The 14,488-nt window shown below is 36.5% G+C and overlaps 1 protein-coding gene across 1 annotated transcript in view; it reads right to left on the bottom strand.

Moving 5' to 3' along the window:
* LOC100490346 (dynein heavy chain 3, axonemal) overlaps positions 1-14,488 on the bottom strand; it is a 522,485-nt gene that overhangs the window by 188,226 nt on the left and 319,771 nt on the right. Inside the window, exon 42 of the mRNA XM_031898872.1 lies at positions 1,245-1,394. Within this exon, the coding sequence (XP_031754732.1) occupies positions 1,245-1,394 (150 nt within the window). The remainder of the gene's footprint in view (positions 1-1,244; positions 1,395-14,488) is intronic.

Raw genomic sequence — 14,488 nt, 5'->3', positions numbered from 1 at the left:
ATCCCTCTGATATAATTATTGTTTGGATAAAATACAGTACCGCCATGGAACATACAGGGTGAAAGGACAAAGAAAAGAAATTAAACTTCTGAACTGCAAGAAAAAGAAAGATCACAAAACCTTTATTTTTTGTGACTTTTTGCATATTTGGCTCTTCAAGCTTCCAAAGAATATTCTCGATTATATTCAGTTTTTCATTTTTTCTCAAGAAAAACGCAAACTCTAATTTTGATAAATCAGCCCTAGATCAAATACAGAAGTGCGAGAGAACTAAGGGGGTGCAGAAGCCCCCCACTAAGTACTTGGTCAAAAAGAACTTCTGTCCATGCACTTACTGCACTCTGCACATAGCACCATATAATATATTAGTCACAAGTGCAAAGTGCAGGGTTGGCAAGTTCAAATCAGCTCTTCCCTTACCACCTGCCCTAGGCCTGTCTGCCGAATGCAGGCAGCATTGCATCTATTTAGGGGATGCAGGGTTCTCTACACCGGTGTAGAATGCAGATCTGCAGCAATTCTTTGTGCAAGGCAGAATGCTATGTGCCAAAATATGGCTGCTTCATAATTTTAAACTGTACACACTGTCTTACATATAATAAGTAACATATATTTTATTTGAACAGAATTTAAATAAGGAAACACTGATATGGAAGGTGTTAAGTTGCTGGTTCATATATATAGAAAACTTTATGAAAGTTGCCACACTCCTAGCTGATAGGTAAAGTTGATACTTATGCTGCCTATATAATAAAAACTAAATAAATGTTTCACGCCTCTAGTTTCAACCTCCTATGATTTACTATTACAGAAATACTATGTGTAACATTCAGCCATTTCCTTGCCTAATTAAAAAAAAAAATTATGAGCTGTGCATAAAAATGTGTTCTTAAATCCACCTGGGAGATCCTGGCACTCTGTATGTAAGAATACTAGCAAAAAATCTACTGTATATATTTTAGATATTTAAATATTCAAAGTTCCAAGTAAATATTTCCAAGCCAAACTGGAAAAAGAATTATTCAACTTAGATATCTTCAGTGTAAAAAAATGCAGTAATTCAGTCCAAATGGTGAATCTCTATTGCTTTCCTTTGCTAGCAGACTTGTAACTTAGTGTGTTTTCCTGTTGTATCTGAGCAGATGAAGAATTATAAAGACTAATACAACAATTTAACGCTTCAGAGAAACAGTGTATATCATTACTCCTCTGTAGCCAAGCACACTAATTAATATTTATTGCACCTGTCAAACCAGTAGCCGTGGTCAATCCATTGCCTCAGCAGTTCAATGGGAGGCTGGGCACCATATTTCTCCTTGGCAGGCATGTTTAGGTCATCAACAAAGACAAAAGCTCTTTTCCCAAGTGGAGCACCATAAACTCTCTTCTTTCTCCTGCAAAATTAAACCATTAATTTAGTTCATGTTAATTTTCAGCCACCTTTTAAACAGCAAGAAATAGCAAGCACACACACCGACACACATCCATACACAAAATCTTAGTTGTAGTGTTGTTAGCAAATACAAGAACCTCAGCAATCCATGACCTCTGATTTTATCAGATGTGCCTTAAAGGTCACAAAGCATTGTGTGGTGATAGTTATAAATCCACATGGAATTTAATCAAAGGTGACAGGGCATTCTGAGGTAAATAAGCTTACTGAACCACTCTAGCTAGAACCTTTGTTAACTGCTGACAACAAATGTGAATAGCTGGCAGTGGGATTAATCAAACTGGAAGAAATGTAACAAACAAACTTCAGCTTATCTGACAATACAAGGAAAGGTTTTAATTTATAAGCTTTGAAGATAATGGCTTTCTGGTACTTAAAAGTTGTGTTTATGTAGTAAAAAGACAAAATAGTGGAGAAAGGATAAATCTTACGATAAGACGGAAACTTCTACCAGATAATAATACAGCAATTCTTATTAACCCATTACCTGAATGACATTCCTAATACAAGAAAAAAAGTAGAAGGATGTGCTTTAATGGAAGTGAGAAGATAGAACATTTGAGATTGAAATAAAGGAAACTTAAAGACGGACTGGTAAATTGCATCAAATGGAAAAGAAAGCTGTAAAATACTGTACATTATGGATATATAATACAGGTACAGGACCTGTTATACAGAAGGCTCAGCACCTGGGGTTTTCTGGATAAGGAATCTTTCCATAATTGGGATCACCATAATTTGTTTAAACATGAATTAAACCCAATACGATTGTTTTACCTCCAATAGGAGTTCATTATATTTTAGCTGAGATTAAGTAAAGAAGTACTGTTTCAGTATTACAGAAAAAAAGGAAACTGTTTTTAAAAAGTTATTTATTTAATTGGAGTCCTAAGGGAAATAGCCTTCTTGAAATTTCAAGCTTTCTGGATAATAGGTTTCCGGATAATGGATCCCATACCTGCGCTACACAATACTACTGAAAATACTTGAGGTAATGTCATTAGTCACAAAATCCCTTAGGAGCTATGAAATAGAAGGACCCCACCAAGCGGCTATTTCACATAGGAAGAGAACCACAGATTTGCCTCTTGAATGTACAGACACATAAGTATTCTGGAAAGTTGTACATTATTTAAATAATGGGGCACAGACAAGACAGGTACTGAAAACAGACTTCTAATTTATTCAGGAAGGTTAGATAAGTGTGGCAAGGTAGGTACAAGGAACAGGTGCTGGAACAGGAAGGAAAGGCAAGGTTAATACAGCAGGCTGGCAAAAAGCAAGAAAGGTACCAAGGGGTTAAAATGTACATAGTCAACAATGGTGTTACTACCATCCCCCTGCCTGCCGACTCCCCACCACCTTTTCCAAATGTCTGCGCCCCCCCACCTACTGGCATATCCATTAGATATCTAAATGTTATGGTACTTTTCCCTGTACCTGAGCCTGCACTCCAATCTCAACACAGGCTTATTGAGAAGTTTAAGCCATGGTGTTTTTTTACCCAAAGGGCATGTATTCAGAATTTGTTCTTATTATTTTTCACTTTAAAACATCTATATATTATGCTCTGGTTTTGGACATAAACATACAAGAAACAAATTCTTATATGAAAAAATGGGAATCTGAAATCAATACTACGATTGACCCTATTGACTGGAATAAAGCCTTTTCTATACTTTTCCTTCTTTTCCGTCTCCTTGAATCCAGTGTGAAATTAATGTACAAATGGTATATGACCCGTGCATAAATCTATAGAATCTTCCCGGCCACTTCATCCAACAAATGTTGGAGAAACTGCAACCAAAATGGAACCTTCATTCACATATGGTGGGATTGTCCTAAGATATCTCAATTTTGGCTCTCAATATTTCCTATCTTAACGGAGTTATCTCAAATTAATATTTCAATATGTCCTAGACTCACCCTCCTAAATCTTGATTTAGACCACATTCCCTGGAATAAAAAACGTCTCATAATACATGTACTAGCGGTATCCCGTTTATTGATAGCAAGAAACTGGAACCCATTTATTGATAGCAAGAAACTGGAAATCTACATCGACCCCCTCACTAAAAGATGTAATACTCTTACTCAACAGTAACAGTACCATGGAATATTTCAATGCCAGAAATAACCACCTGTTGCACAAGTACCACGCAAAATGGGACTCATGGAACAATAGCAAATATGCCGAAGAAAACCCTACCAGAAATTTTATATGACTACTTTTGAATATAATGTTTAGGATGTAACTAAATGATAGACAAAGTTAAAACTTGCCTGTAGATCTCATGACTATGACTATAATTAAGATATGGATGGTCCTTTAAGGAATTCTTTACCTATAAAAAAAAAAAAATCCTGGTTTCCAGACAGCATTTTCTTTATATTCTCCTTTTGTTCTACTGTCCCCTTTCTCTCCTTTTTTTTTCTACTTTATCTGTACAAGAAATGATGCAATGTCGTACTTTATTTTCCTGCTTATTTTATCTATGTTATTTTCTTTATACACATTGTATAATTTAAAACTACTGTAACATTGTTGCTGTAAACTTTACTTTATTCACCAATAAAAAAACGTTAAAAATAAAAAAAAAAACATCTATATATTACTTTCATTTGTTTCAAATTGATGTCAGTGGCTTAAGAATTCATTATACAGCTGGAGATATATAGGACAGCAAATTGAATAGTTACCTCCTATTCAGGTATAAAACCAAAGTACACAGTAAGTATTAATGAAATATAGTTTGTGTGTGTGTGGTTTAGCAAGTAGCATCTTAAAGTTTAATTGAAGAATCAAAAGTTATAAAACCCTAAACTGTCTACAATTCTGTTTTAGGATAGAGTCTTTGAAAATAGCAATGCTAAAATTTGGGCTACAGTAAGTTGCAATTTCAGATCTTTTACTTATAAAGTGATTTAATCTTACTCTGATACATATACCTTTTCAAGTGGGATCTTTTGAAGATGTTTTCACATTTGATGTTGCCTTGCTCTTTATATTTCAAAAACAATTTCTCTGGCATCTTTAACATAATGCATTTCTTTACTCTTGGGGTTTCAAAAACATGGGTCCTTTCTTGGCAGTATATTTATGAAAATTATCAACATTGTTGATTAGCTATTACCAAAATTAATTGCTTAAACTTTCTAGATATAGTCCGTGTATACCATTTTTGCATAGCTACAGGTAAAGGGGAACTAAACAATGATATTTTTACATTTGACGCACAACAAGTATGTTTCATGGTTTGGGAAATAAGATGGGCTCTTAAAGATGCTGTTTTAATTATGTATTTTGTGTTGTTTGTATCACTTTTGCTTCTATATGATGGATTTAAATTCTGAAGTATTGATTAAAGGTAAACTGGAAAAAAGTTTTGCCGTGATTTATAAACTCACTGTATTGACACCCAAGTTAAAAAGCATGAAAAGGTTAATAGTTTTGTTTTTAAATCTACTACAGAGAAACAAGATGTAGGATTATTTTCTCAGCTTCCCCCAGGATATGACAGATCCAGTGAATGCAACTTTAAATGATGTAGTCAACAGATTTCTGACAGTCAGGAAGGTGTTTAAAGAATTGATAGCATAATCAAAGAAGATCAATGTGTCTGCTCATCAAAATATGTTCAGTGGCTTTGAGAGGTTGAACACCATTCTGTTCTCAGTGACAGCACTGGGCCAAACACCCAAATGACTCAACAGTTCAAGTGAGATTCAGATGCTAGTTAATGCTTTAGCATTTCACCCGCTAACCCACTGCAATCCGGCTTTTGTGCAAAACATTCAGCAGAACCTGCCCTCACCAAAGGAGCCAATTGCCTTCTCCTAGCAAAATATAAAGGTCACATTTCCTTATCCATCCTTTTACATTTATCACTGAGTTTGACACAATTTATTACCCACTACTTATAGATATTTTGTACTCTAATGGCATGTGTAAAGCTCCCCTTTCCTTGTTTAACTTTGTGACTTTTCTACCTACAAGCATTTTAGTCTACCATAGTTACATATAGTTACATAGGACTGGAAAAAGACCATCAAGTTTAACCCTTCCAAGTAAACCAATCACACACAAACCTATACTGATCAATACACTTACATCCATAACCATAGATAACAACATCAATACTAACTGTAGATTTCAGTATCACAATAGCCTTGGATACTATGCTTGTTCAAGAACTCATCCAGGCCCCTCTTAAAGGGGCAGAATCTGCCATTACAACATCACTAGGAAGGGCATTCCACAACTTCACTGCCCTCACCGTGAAAAGCCACCTACACTGCTTCAAATGGAAGCTCCGTTCCTCTAATCTAAAGGGGTGGCCTCTGGTGCTCTGATCATTTTAAGGGAAAAAGGACATCCCCCATCTGCCTTTAATCCCCTCTAATGTAATTTTACAGAGTAATAATGTTCCCTCTCAAGCGCCTCTTTTCCAGAGAAAACAACCCCAACCTCAACAGTCTAACTTCATAGCTTAAATTTTCCATCCCCTTTACCAGTTTAGTTGCACGTCTCTGCACTCTCTCCAGCTCATTAATATCCTTCTTAAGGGCTGGAGCCCAAAACTGCACTGCATACTCAAGGTGAGGCCTTACCAGGGACCTATAAAGAGGCAAAATTATGTTTTCATCCCTTGAGTCAATGCCTTTTTTATACAAGACAGCACTTTATTTGCTTTAGTAGCCACAGAATGACACTGCCTGGAATTCGACAACTTGTTATCTACAAAAATCCCAAGATCTTGCTCGATTAAGGATCACCCCAAAACACTACCATTTAGTGTATAACTTGTATTTATATTATTTCTACCAAACTGCATAACTTTGCACTTTTTAATATTGAACCTCATTTTCCAGTTTGCTGCCCAGTTTTCCAATTTTGTCAAATCGCTCTGCAAAGCGGCAGCATCCTGCATGGAACTTATAGTTTTGCACAATTTAGTATCATCAGCAAAAATAGAAAAAGTACTTTCTATGCCCACCTTTAAACAAGTTAAAAAGCAAAGGACCAAGGACCGACCCCTGTGGTATTCCACTTACAACACTGGCCCAATTAGAAAATGTTCCATTTACCACCTTTCTGTGTAATCTATCCTTCAGCCAGTTCTCTATCCAATTACAAATATTATGCTCTAGGCCAGGGGTTCCCAGACTTTGTCACCCTGTGATCTACTCTTGCCACCTAGCCTCCGTCATGAGATCTGTCACAGTTCAAATTTATAATAAAAATCTATAATTTGGCGCAATAAGCAAGAAAAAGTATCAATCGATGTTTAACAAATACACATACCAATATATAAATGCAGTGCCAAATTCACATTTAATGCCCACATAACATTATTCAAGTGCCAACTTCAAGTTTCATTTGAAAGGATTGTAGTAGTTTTTACTTTCTGTCTTCAGGGCCCACTTTGTAGTCTGCACACAGAAACATATATAAAGTGGGAACAAATATATACAGCAGCCCGGTGGGGACAACCTTCTATACTGGGATGAAACTACAAAGATGGATGGCTTGAGCAGCCGCACTCAAAAGCTCCAGTATGGGGGGGAAAATGAAGTGGTGGGATGTCATCCCACTGCATTCCACCTCGAGGTCTACCAGAAACTTTAAAGTGATCTACTGGTAGACCGTGATCTACCTTTTGAGCACCCCTGCTCTAGGCTAATATTCCTCAATGCTATCATTAACTTTCTGAGTGGTACTGTATCATATGCTTTAGCAAAGTCCAAGTAGATGACATTCTCTGCCATTCCAGCATCGAGGTTCCTGCTCACCTCCTCATAAAAGGCGACTAAATTAGTCTGGCAAGATCTGTTAAGCATAAAACCATGCTGGCACAAAGTTTTTGTATTGTAATTGTGTTCAAGTATCCTATCCCTTATTACCCTTTCCAAAAGCTTGATGTCAGATACCAGCTTTTATATCTCTTCTAAACGCTGCTGGTAGACTTAAGCTATTACATCAATAAAGAGTTTTTGTTTGTATTAAGAACCACTGGTGCCCAAGTTATGTGTGAGATCGAATTCTGTGTGTAAAATCATTGACGTTCCACCCAAAAGGAAAGAGTCCATGTAACCCATGCTCTACAGGAAGTTGCAGGGAGTTGTAACTTGTCTGGCCAGGATTAAGGTAGTTCATAGGGGTAATTCAGAGAGTTAAGTACCCCAAACAGTTTTCATATATATTACTTGTAATGCCAGAAACACAATTCACATATCTGCCTAGAAAAAAAAGGTTTAGAACTCCTTTGTCAGTAAATCTGTAGATAATTGGCTACTAATTTATAACATCTCACCATTTAGGTCATGTAAATGCTGTACCATGAATACATTTAATTTGATCTCAGCTGTACAGAACCACTGACACTGCATCTTATCAATAATTTATAATACCACACTTGCGCATAAAGAAGATGGCTAGCTAACGTAAGCAATTTGCGACTTATTTAAAATATAAAAAATATCATGCACAAATCAATCTGTGGCATGGTGGATTCAGTCCAAGAATGACTGATCATCTACTATAACAGAGAAACATTGCAGGTAATTTAAACTTTACTCTAAAATTTGCTATGGCTGTATATTTACTGGTACCACATGTGACGCAGTGGAGAAAGCAATAAATGGACACGGTACAGTTACAATTAAAGTTATGTTTAACCAGAAGAGCGCAGAGATGTAATCACCCTGAGAAGTGCTGGGAAATAAACCACATAGGATTTTTTGGCAGTGGGGAAGAGGCAATTAACAAACTGCAACCTGTTTATTTAAGACACAAGATAAATCAACAAAGCTCTAAAGTTTATTTAAGATGGAAAAGGCTAGGGGCACAGATAAAATGAGCTTACAGCTTAGGTAATTTGATTAGAAAGATTTTTAATTTAAGACAAACTTACTTTTTGTAATTTTCAAAAGAGTGTTTAATTAACATAGTGTGCACCACTTATTCAGTGTATTGCATGCCTGCTGATTTAGACCAAGGAGAAATGCTATGAGATGCTAACAGTTCCGTGTCCAACCATGTTTCTACCTTCCCTAAAATGTTCAAATGTATGCCCTACAAAGTAGGCATATTAAACTACAAATGTAAGAAGATTCTGCAGAAAAGTGACATAGCATCCTTGTATGTGTTTAGACCAAGAAGAGAGTATTATTACTCTGTTGCAATGATCAGAGCAACAGTGACAAGGATTTTAGACTGATTAGGCAGATTCCCATTAGAGGATCTATAAAAATCAAGAGGCCCGTGATCATGGACTTTAACGGAAAGTTAAATTGTGCAGTGTTTCATTAAGAATACATGTATTACATTACATTATGGTTTAACCCTTGATAATATGCTGAGAAATTCTGGGAGTCTATCATCAACTTGGTAGAGCAACTCTGCTACGGAAAGTTTGTGTGCCCCTTAACTTTTCTTTCAGTTCCTCATTGCCCTCTCTAACCCCCATTTTCCATTTATTTGTGCAGGGGATTTCTAGTCTGGAGATCTAAAAGTCAACATAAAACCCTTTTATGCAGTAATATTGCTGTTCTAAGCCATCTAAGTGCTATTATTATTTGATGCATTGTTATTTCTAATGCTCAACCAGACTCTAAACATTTAATTAAGGAGTATATCCCACTACACTTCACACCATATGAAGTAATACTGGGAAAACATAACAAATTATTATATTATTTTTGCTATTTAAAGTGCTTCTGAGTTGCAGCAGCACCAAATGTGAACATGAATGATTCAGGATAATGAAGATGAAAATATTATGCACACTAAATAATAAGGCAGACTTAATTATCTCGGCACAAAGCCTGGGACAGGGATTCTTTCGAAGGAAGCAAAAGTATCTGACAATGTGTAACATTTATATTCCATAGGGCCTATAATTACAGCATTGTAACCACAACAAAAGGAAGTCATACTGGAATATCTCCTAGAGAATAATATATAAAAAAAACAAACATCATTTTGCTTTATTAATTTGCCGGCCTTCTGGAATATGAAATAAACAAAAGTTTCCTTTTCCTCTCAATCGCATACTTGTAGCCAGCTTGAGTTGTTTCTTGAAATGCCATATGTCACTTACTGGGAGTGCGGTCTGACAGATTCTGCTCATAAGGGAATATGGAGAGAATTTAGTTGTTGTCATTCTGCCACTTCAGACACACTCTAAAATGAAATGAAAGACCCTCATGATATTAAAATAAAAAAGAGCTGCTACTTGCACAATGGTTGTCTAGATCTTCTCATGATTACGCTCTCGCTTTTAATTTAAGGGAACCGGGGCATTTAGTGGAACAATTTCTTGTTCTGAATAACCTAATTTGAATATTTAGCAAAACCTTTTTATTTCCAAATTTTCAATGGCCAGTGATAGACTTTTAAGAATTAAAACATTGTGTTAACTGTGTATAATTTTTCGTCTATGTAATAATGATTTAAAATGAACAACAGAAGTTGTAATACCTTGAAAATGCAGTATGAGAACTCTCCAAGAATAAGCAAGGAGACAACAGCATTTTCAGTTGTTAATTTTAATATACATATTGGGAGAGAAAGATCAATGGTGGAGGCAACACTACTGGAATAGAGAGATAGCACCAGTGACTGATAACAATAAGGAGAAAATAAGACAGGAAGGCAGAAAAGTGCCCAAAGAAGACAGGAGCAAATGCTATTATAAAAGACATACCCAAGACCAGTTTGTGATATTAAAAGGTCAACCTGTGAGAAACACTGCAACCATAAAGGTGGCCATACATGGGCAGATAAAAGCTGCCGATGAGTTAACACCTTATCAGTCCGTGTATGGGGCCCTCTAATGGGCCTGCCTCACCAATATCTGGCCAAAAATCTTACAAATATTGATTGGGCAGGTTTCAAAATCCCACTGGGGTTAGGAGTGCATCAGCTTGTCGATAGGGTCCTTGTCCCAGAGGGGAAATGCATGAAATAAACACACTATCAGTTATTGATTTACAAGTGATATCTCTCTTGATTTTTTTGGCATATGTTACTGGTTGGAAGGTACCAGGAGTATCCACTTGAACCTCACTGCTCTTTTTGCTACAAGTCCTCATCCCTGAGGCCTGCATCCTATCACATTGACAGGCCCAAGGCCTGAACAATCAGGTCAATCAAATATTACCTGCCTGAAGGCATATGCATGTAGGGACCCATAGGGTTAAGTTCCCTATGGCTTTACTTCCCTACCTCTTCTTATCTGTACTGTTATAGGGCAGAGCCCTCTACACTCAGGTTACAGTTCTTAAGCTATCCCTAATAGGTTTAGCCTGGTTGACCACTCCCCTTGGAGACTATATAGTGTCTTGCAAGAAGGAGTGTCTTCCTCTTTGGCTGCCGTTGTCTCAGGCATCAGACCACTGAGCCTGGAGGCACACAGCCCCAGTAATCTACCATCTTAAGTCGGGGACAGGGCCCCGTGAATGAGACCAAGCCAGCACAGTCAGTTTTACTTAATAGCACCCTCTAGGAGTGGTGAGCATAGTCAGTTTAGCTAGGATGGGCAGCATTAGCCCCATCAAAGGAGTTGTTAAGGGTTTAGCCTACCCCAGCTCTGTTTGCCTTTCTAAGGGACCAGTAGACACAGGATTCAGGTTAGTACTTTGCCCCTGAACCACCGTCTTTGGAGAAATCCATTAGAGTGAAGGTATTCACCACGGGTATCCAGTTAATACTCTGCATCTTCCTAAAGTTGGGCTATACTGTTCCTTCAGGGTCACATCTACTATTCTTCACTGTGACCATTCATATCTGCTGTGTCTGTGAGTATAATCCCTGATTGCACCATTATCTTATGTGTCTTGAACAATAAACCTGTATTATAGTTTACCACAAGAATCCTCTGGCGTCCATTTCTATCTATTGCACCACACTACCTCAGCTAGTTGTAAGTTCAACAACACCCTCGGCTCCATTATCTATCTCCCACTTAGCGGAGACCCACTCCTTTGCATTAAGATTGCATGTAACACATGCTCTACAGCACACTACTAGCCTGGGTTTGCCATATCTAAACCAAACAAGTGTTACACGCATATCATGGAAAGATCCGATTGCTTGGCAACTTCGCCAAAGTTTATGGCCATCTCTTGTGTTTTGCAAAGTTTAGATGTTAAGCTTCACCCCCCCAGAGCCCCGCAATTAATGCCTATCACCAGATTAAGTTTCTGGTTTGTAGTCCAAACAAATGACATGCCATGAAAAATGCTGATTTCTTGGGAGGAAAAGTGGTTGCATTGGTTTAAATTAAGCATATTCTCTACTTCTGCTTGTTATAATTAAAACCTGAGCAATGCAGGGTAACCAAATGCCATTTACAGTACCATCTACGGTACTTCTCAGCCACCATTTCAGCCAATTAGGAAATCATTTTTGAACTTTGCCCCCCTGCTGATAGTAAACGACCCAAGTAAATGCTGGAAGAAAAAAGGGCTCATATATATCAGAACATTCAGCGGGCAACTTCCACTTCAATTAAAGTTGCATCAATATGCACTCTTTGCACTTCTCTATAGTTGCGATTGGTAGTTCCAGGGTTCCCTGCATCAATAGGTGCAGCATATTTGCACCTAAAGCATTTGAAAATAAATCCCATTTACCTGTTAAATATTGCAAATAGGGTAAAATATAATCAATGCATTAAAAATCTATTACAAGTGCTGTAATGAACCAGTTAGCATGTATTTCAGGTACCATTTAAAAAAACAGGAATTGAATTACACATTTCTGAAGGAGAAGGGAATATTGATAGAAAATGTTGTTAACAGTCGGTGGTAACCTTTATACGTGATTTACTATTGTCATTTAATACTGCATGCTTCTTGGCTGTAGTAAATCCGAAAAAAGCTCTATGCTAATGGTGCAGGCTCTTCTATAAAAACTGTGTGTGGCACCAGCTATGTTTGTGATTTAGTGCCGTAAGTGATTTTATATAGCTAAGGAGATATACAAAAATTGTAATAATGATTTCATAAAAATATAATTAGGTTCTCTCTACATTACAGTTTCAAAATAAAGCTACACATAATTTAAGCAATAAGGATAATGATCATTTAATATCCTTAAAATAGCTTTAGATTTGTAAAATTATTGCTGCTGGAATTAGTAAGCACAATCTTGCCATATCTTTGGATGCATCAGACATTGTACTTTTTAAGGAAGGTGAAATATATATGCATTAAAAATTTATTTTGCCCTTGTGAAACTTAAAGTCCTTAAAACATGATATTATGCTTTTCTTTGTTTTTTTGCTTTAGTGTCTAAATTGAAATTTCTATAAATAAAAGTATGCACTTCACTGGTGTCTGCAAGAAATAAAATGATTCCTATTTGTGTTATTTTTCTTCAGACCCACACACTTTAAGCAGGTAGGGAAACAGGTTAGATAACTTAGATGCGCTTTTGAAGTCCAGACCCTTGACTCAAATGGTTCTGGTTACTCTTAAGTTAGACCTGTAACCACAGATTTATATATATATATATATATATATATATATATATATATATATATATATATATATATATATATATATATATATGTTATGTTATATATTATGTTGATCATCAGGAGATCAGGTACATTATAAACTTGTAATAGACCTATCATTGTCTACACTAGACCTGGACTGGGATTCCAAATAGGCCCTAGCTTTCAAGTACACAGAGGCCCAAACTGCCCCCCCCCCCGTCTATGGCATCTTACAGAAGCCCCTCTGGCGCATGCTTGAACAAGGGTCCGTGTTGGTGGTGAGACCCGAAGCTTCTATGATTGAACAGAAGATGACGTCCAGGTACGCAGCTGCGCTGCTCTGCTCTGCTCTTTTAGGTTGGGGTTTGAGATAGGGACAGTTTTTTACGTCAAGGGAGAGGTGAGGGGGGTCGAGGCAGGCCTGTTAAGGGGTCTTTTATAGCTGGGGGGGTGTAGTTCTCCTTTAATTATATGTTCTATAAATCTGCTAGTCATAATCAAGCCCAAAAAGTAGACTTTCGAATTGCGTATGTAATTGTATATTGTGCAAAAAAGTCACATTGAAAAATACCCATTGACTCCAAACTAATTTTCACAAAAAAGTCACCAAGATAAAAGCCCATTGGCTCCAATGCATTTTATGCAGAAAAAAAACACAGCTAACAATTGCCCATTGACTTCAGTGAATTTCGCTCATCATTATAACTGACTTTATATTAAATAAAACAGTGAGGTTTGCCTGTGCTGCAAGAATGAAGGTTACGTTTTATTTATAGCATGCTATAACCCTAGTTAATGTGTCCGTAAATTGTCCATTTCACTTTGTGACTTTGGTGAAGATTAGATGAATAATGCTCTGGGGCAAAGGACGGGATAATAGTGAACTGATAGCGTGGGCAAAATAGTTTTCAATACCTTGAGCTCAGTTTGCATTTATGTAATTTTCTTATTTTCTAAGTGCTTCCAAATATCATAAGATATCATAAAAACAACAGTAAAATGTAGATATAACTGTGGTATCCAACATTTTTTAGTGATGTTTAAGGGATAACAGCATAATCTGTTTCCTTAATTTGAAAATAAACTGTAGAAAAAATGTAATTCTATTTTGATACACTCTGGGTTTTATTACAATTTTGTTATGTTTTACAAAAGACAACACCTGTTGCATTTTATTTTGTTTACATGCAATCTCTCAAGATGGAATTTCTTTTTATAGAGATCTATTTTAATTTTTAAATTATCTATATTTTACAAAGAGCCTTCAGTTTTATGAACACTGTGCCATTTGGGGATTTAAAAAAAAACCAAAGGGCTCAATTCACTGTAGTTCTGGGGCTTATTTATGAGCATTCGGCAAATTTACACCTGGGCAGCAACCCATAGCAACCAATCAATGTTTAGTTTTTTTTAGCGCCTATGTGTAAATTTGCTTACAGTTGATAAGTGACAACCCATTTGTATATTTCTAATTTTAAAAATCAACTGATTCACTAAAGAATAATTGGGCCATATTTTTCTTTTATTT

The sequence above is a fragment of the Xenopus tropicalis genome, chromosome 3, assembly GCF_000004195.4.
Source record: "Xenopus tropicalis strain Nigerian chromosome 3, UCB_Xtro_10.0, whole genome shotgun sequence".
In the NCBI taxonomy this organism is placed as follows: Eukaryota; Metazoa; Chordata; class Amphibia; order Anura; family Pipidae; genus Xenopus; species Xenopus tropicalis.
This window is presented reverse-complemented; position numbering and strand designations above follow the sequence as displayed.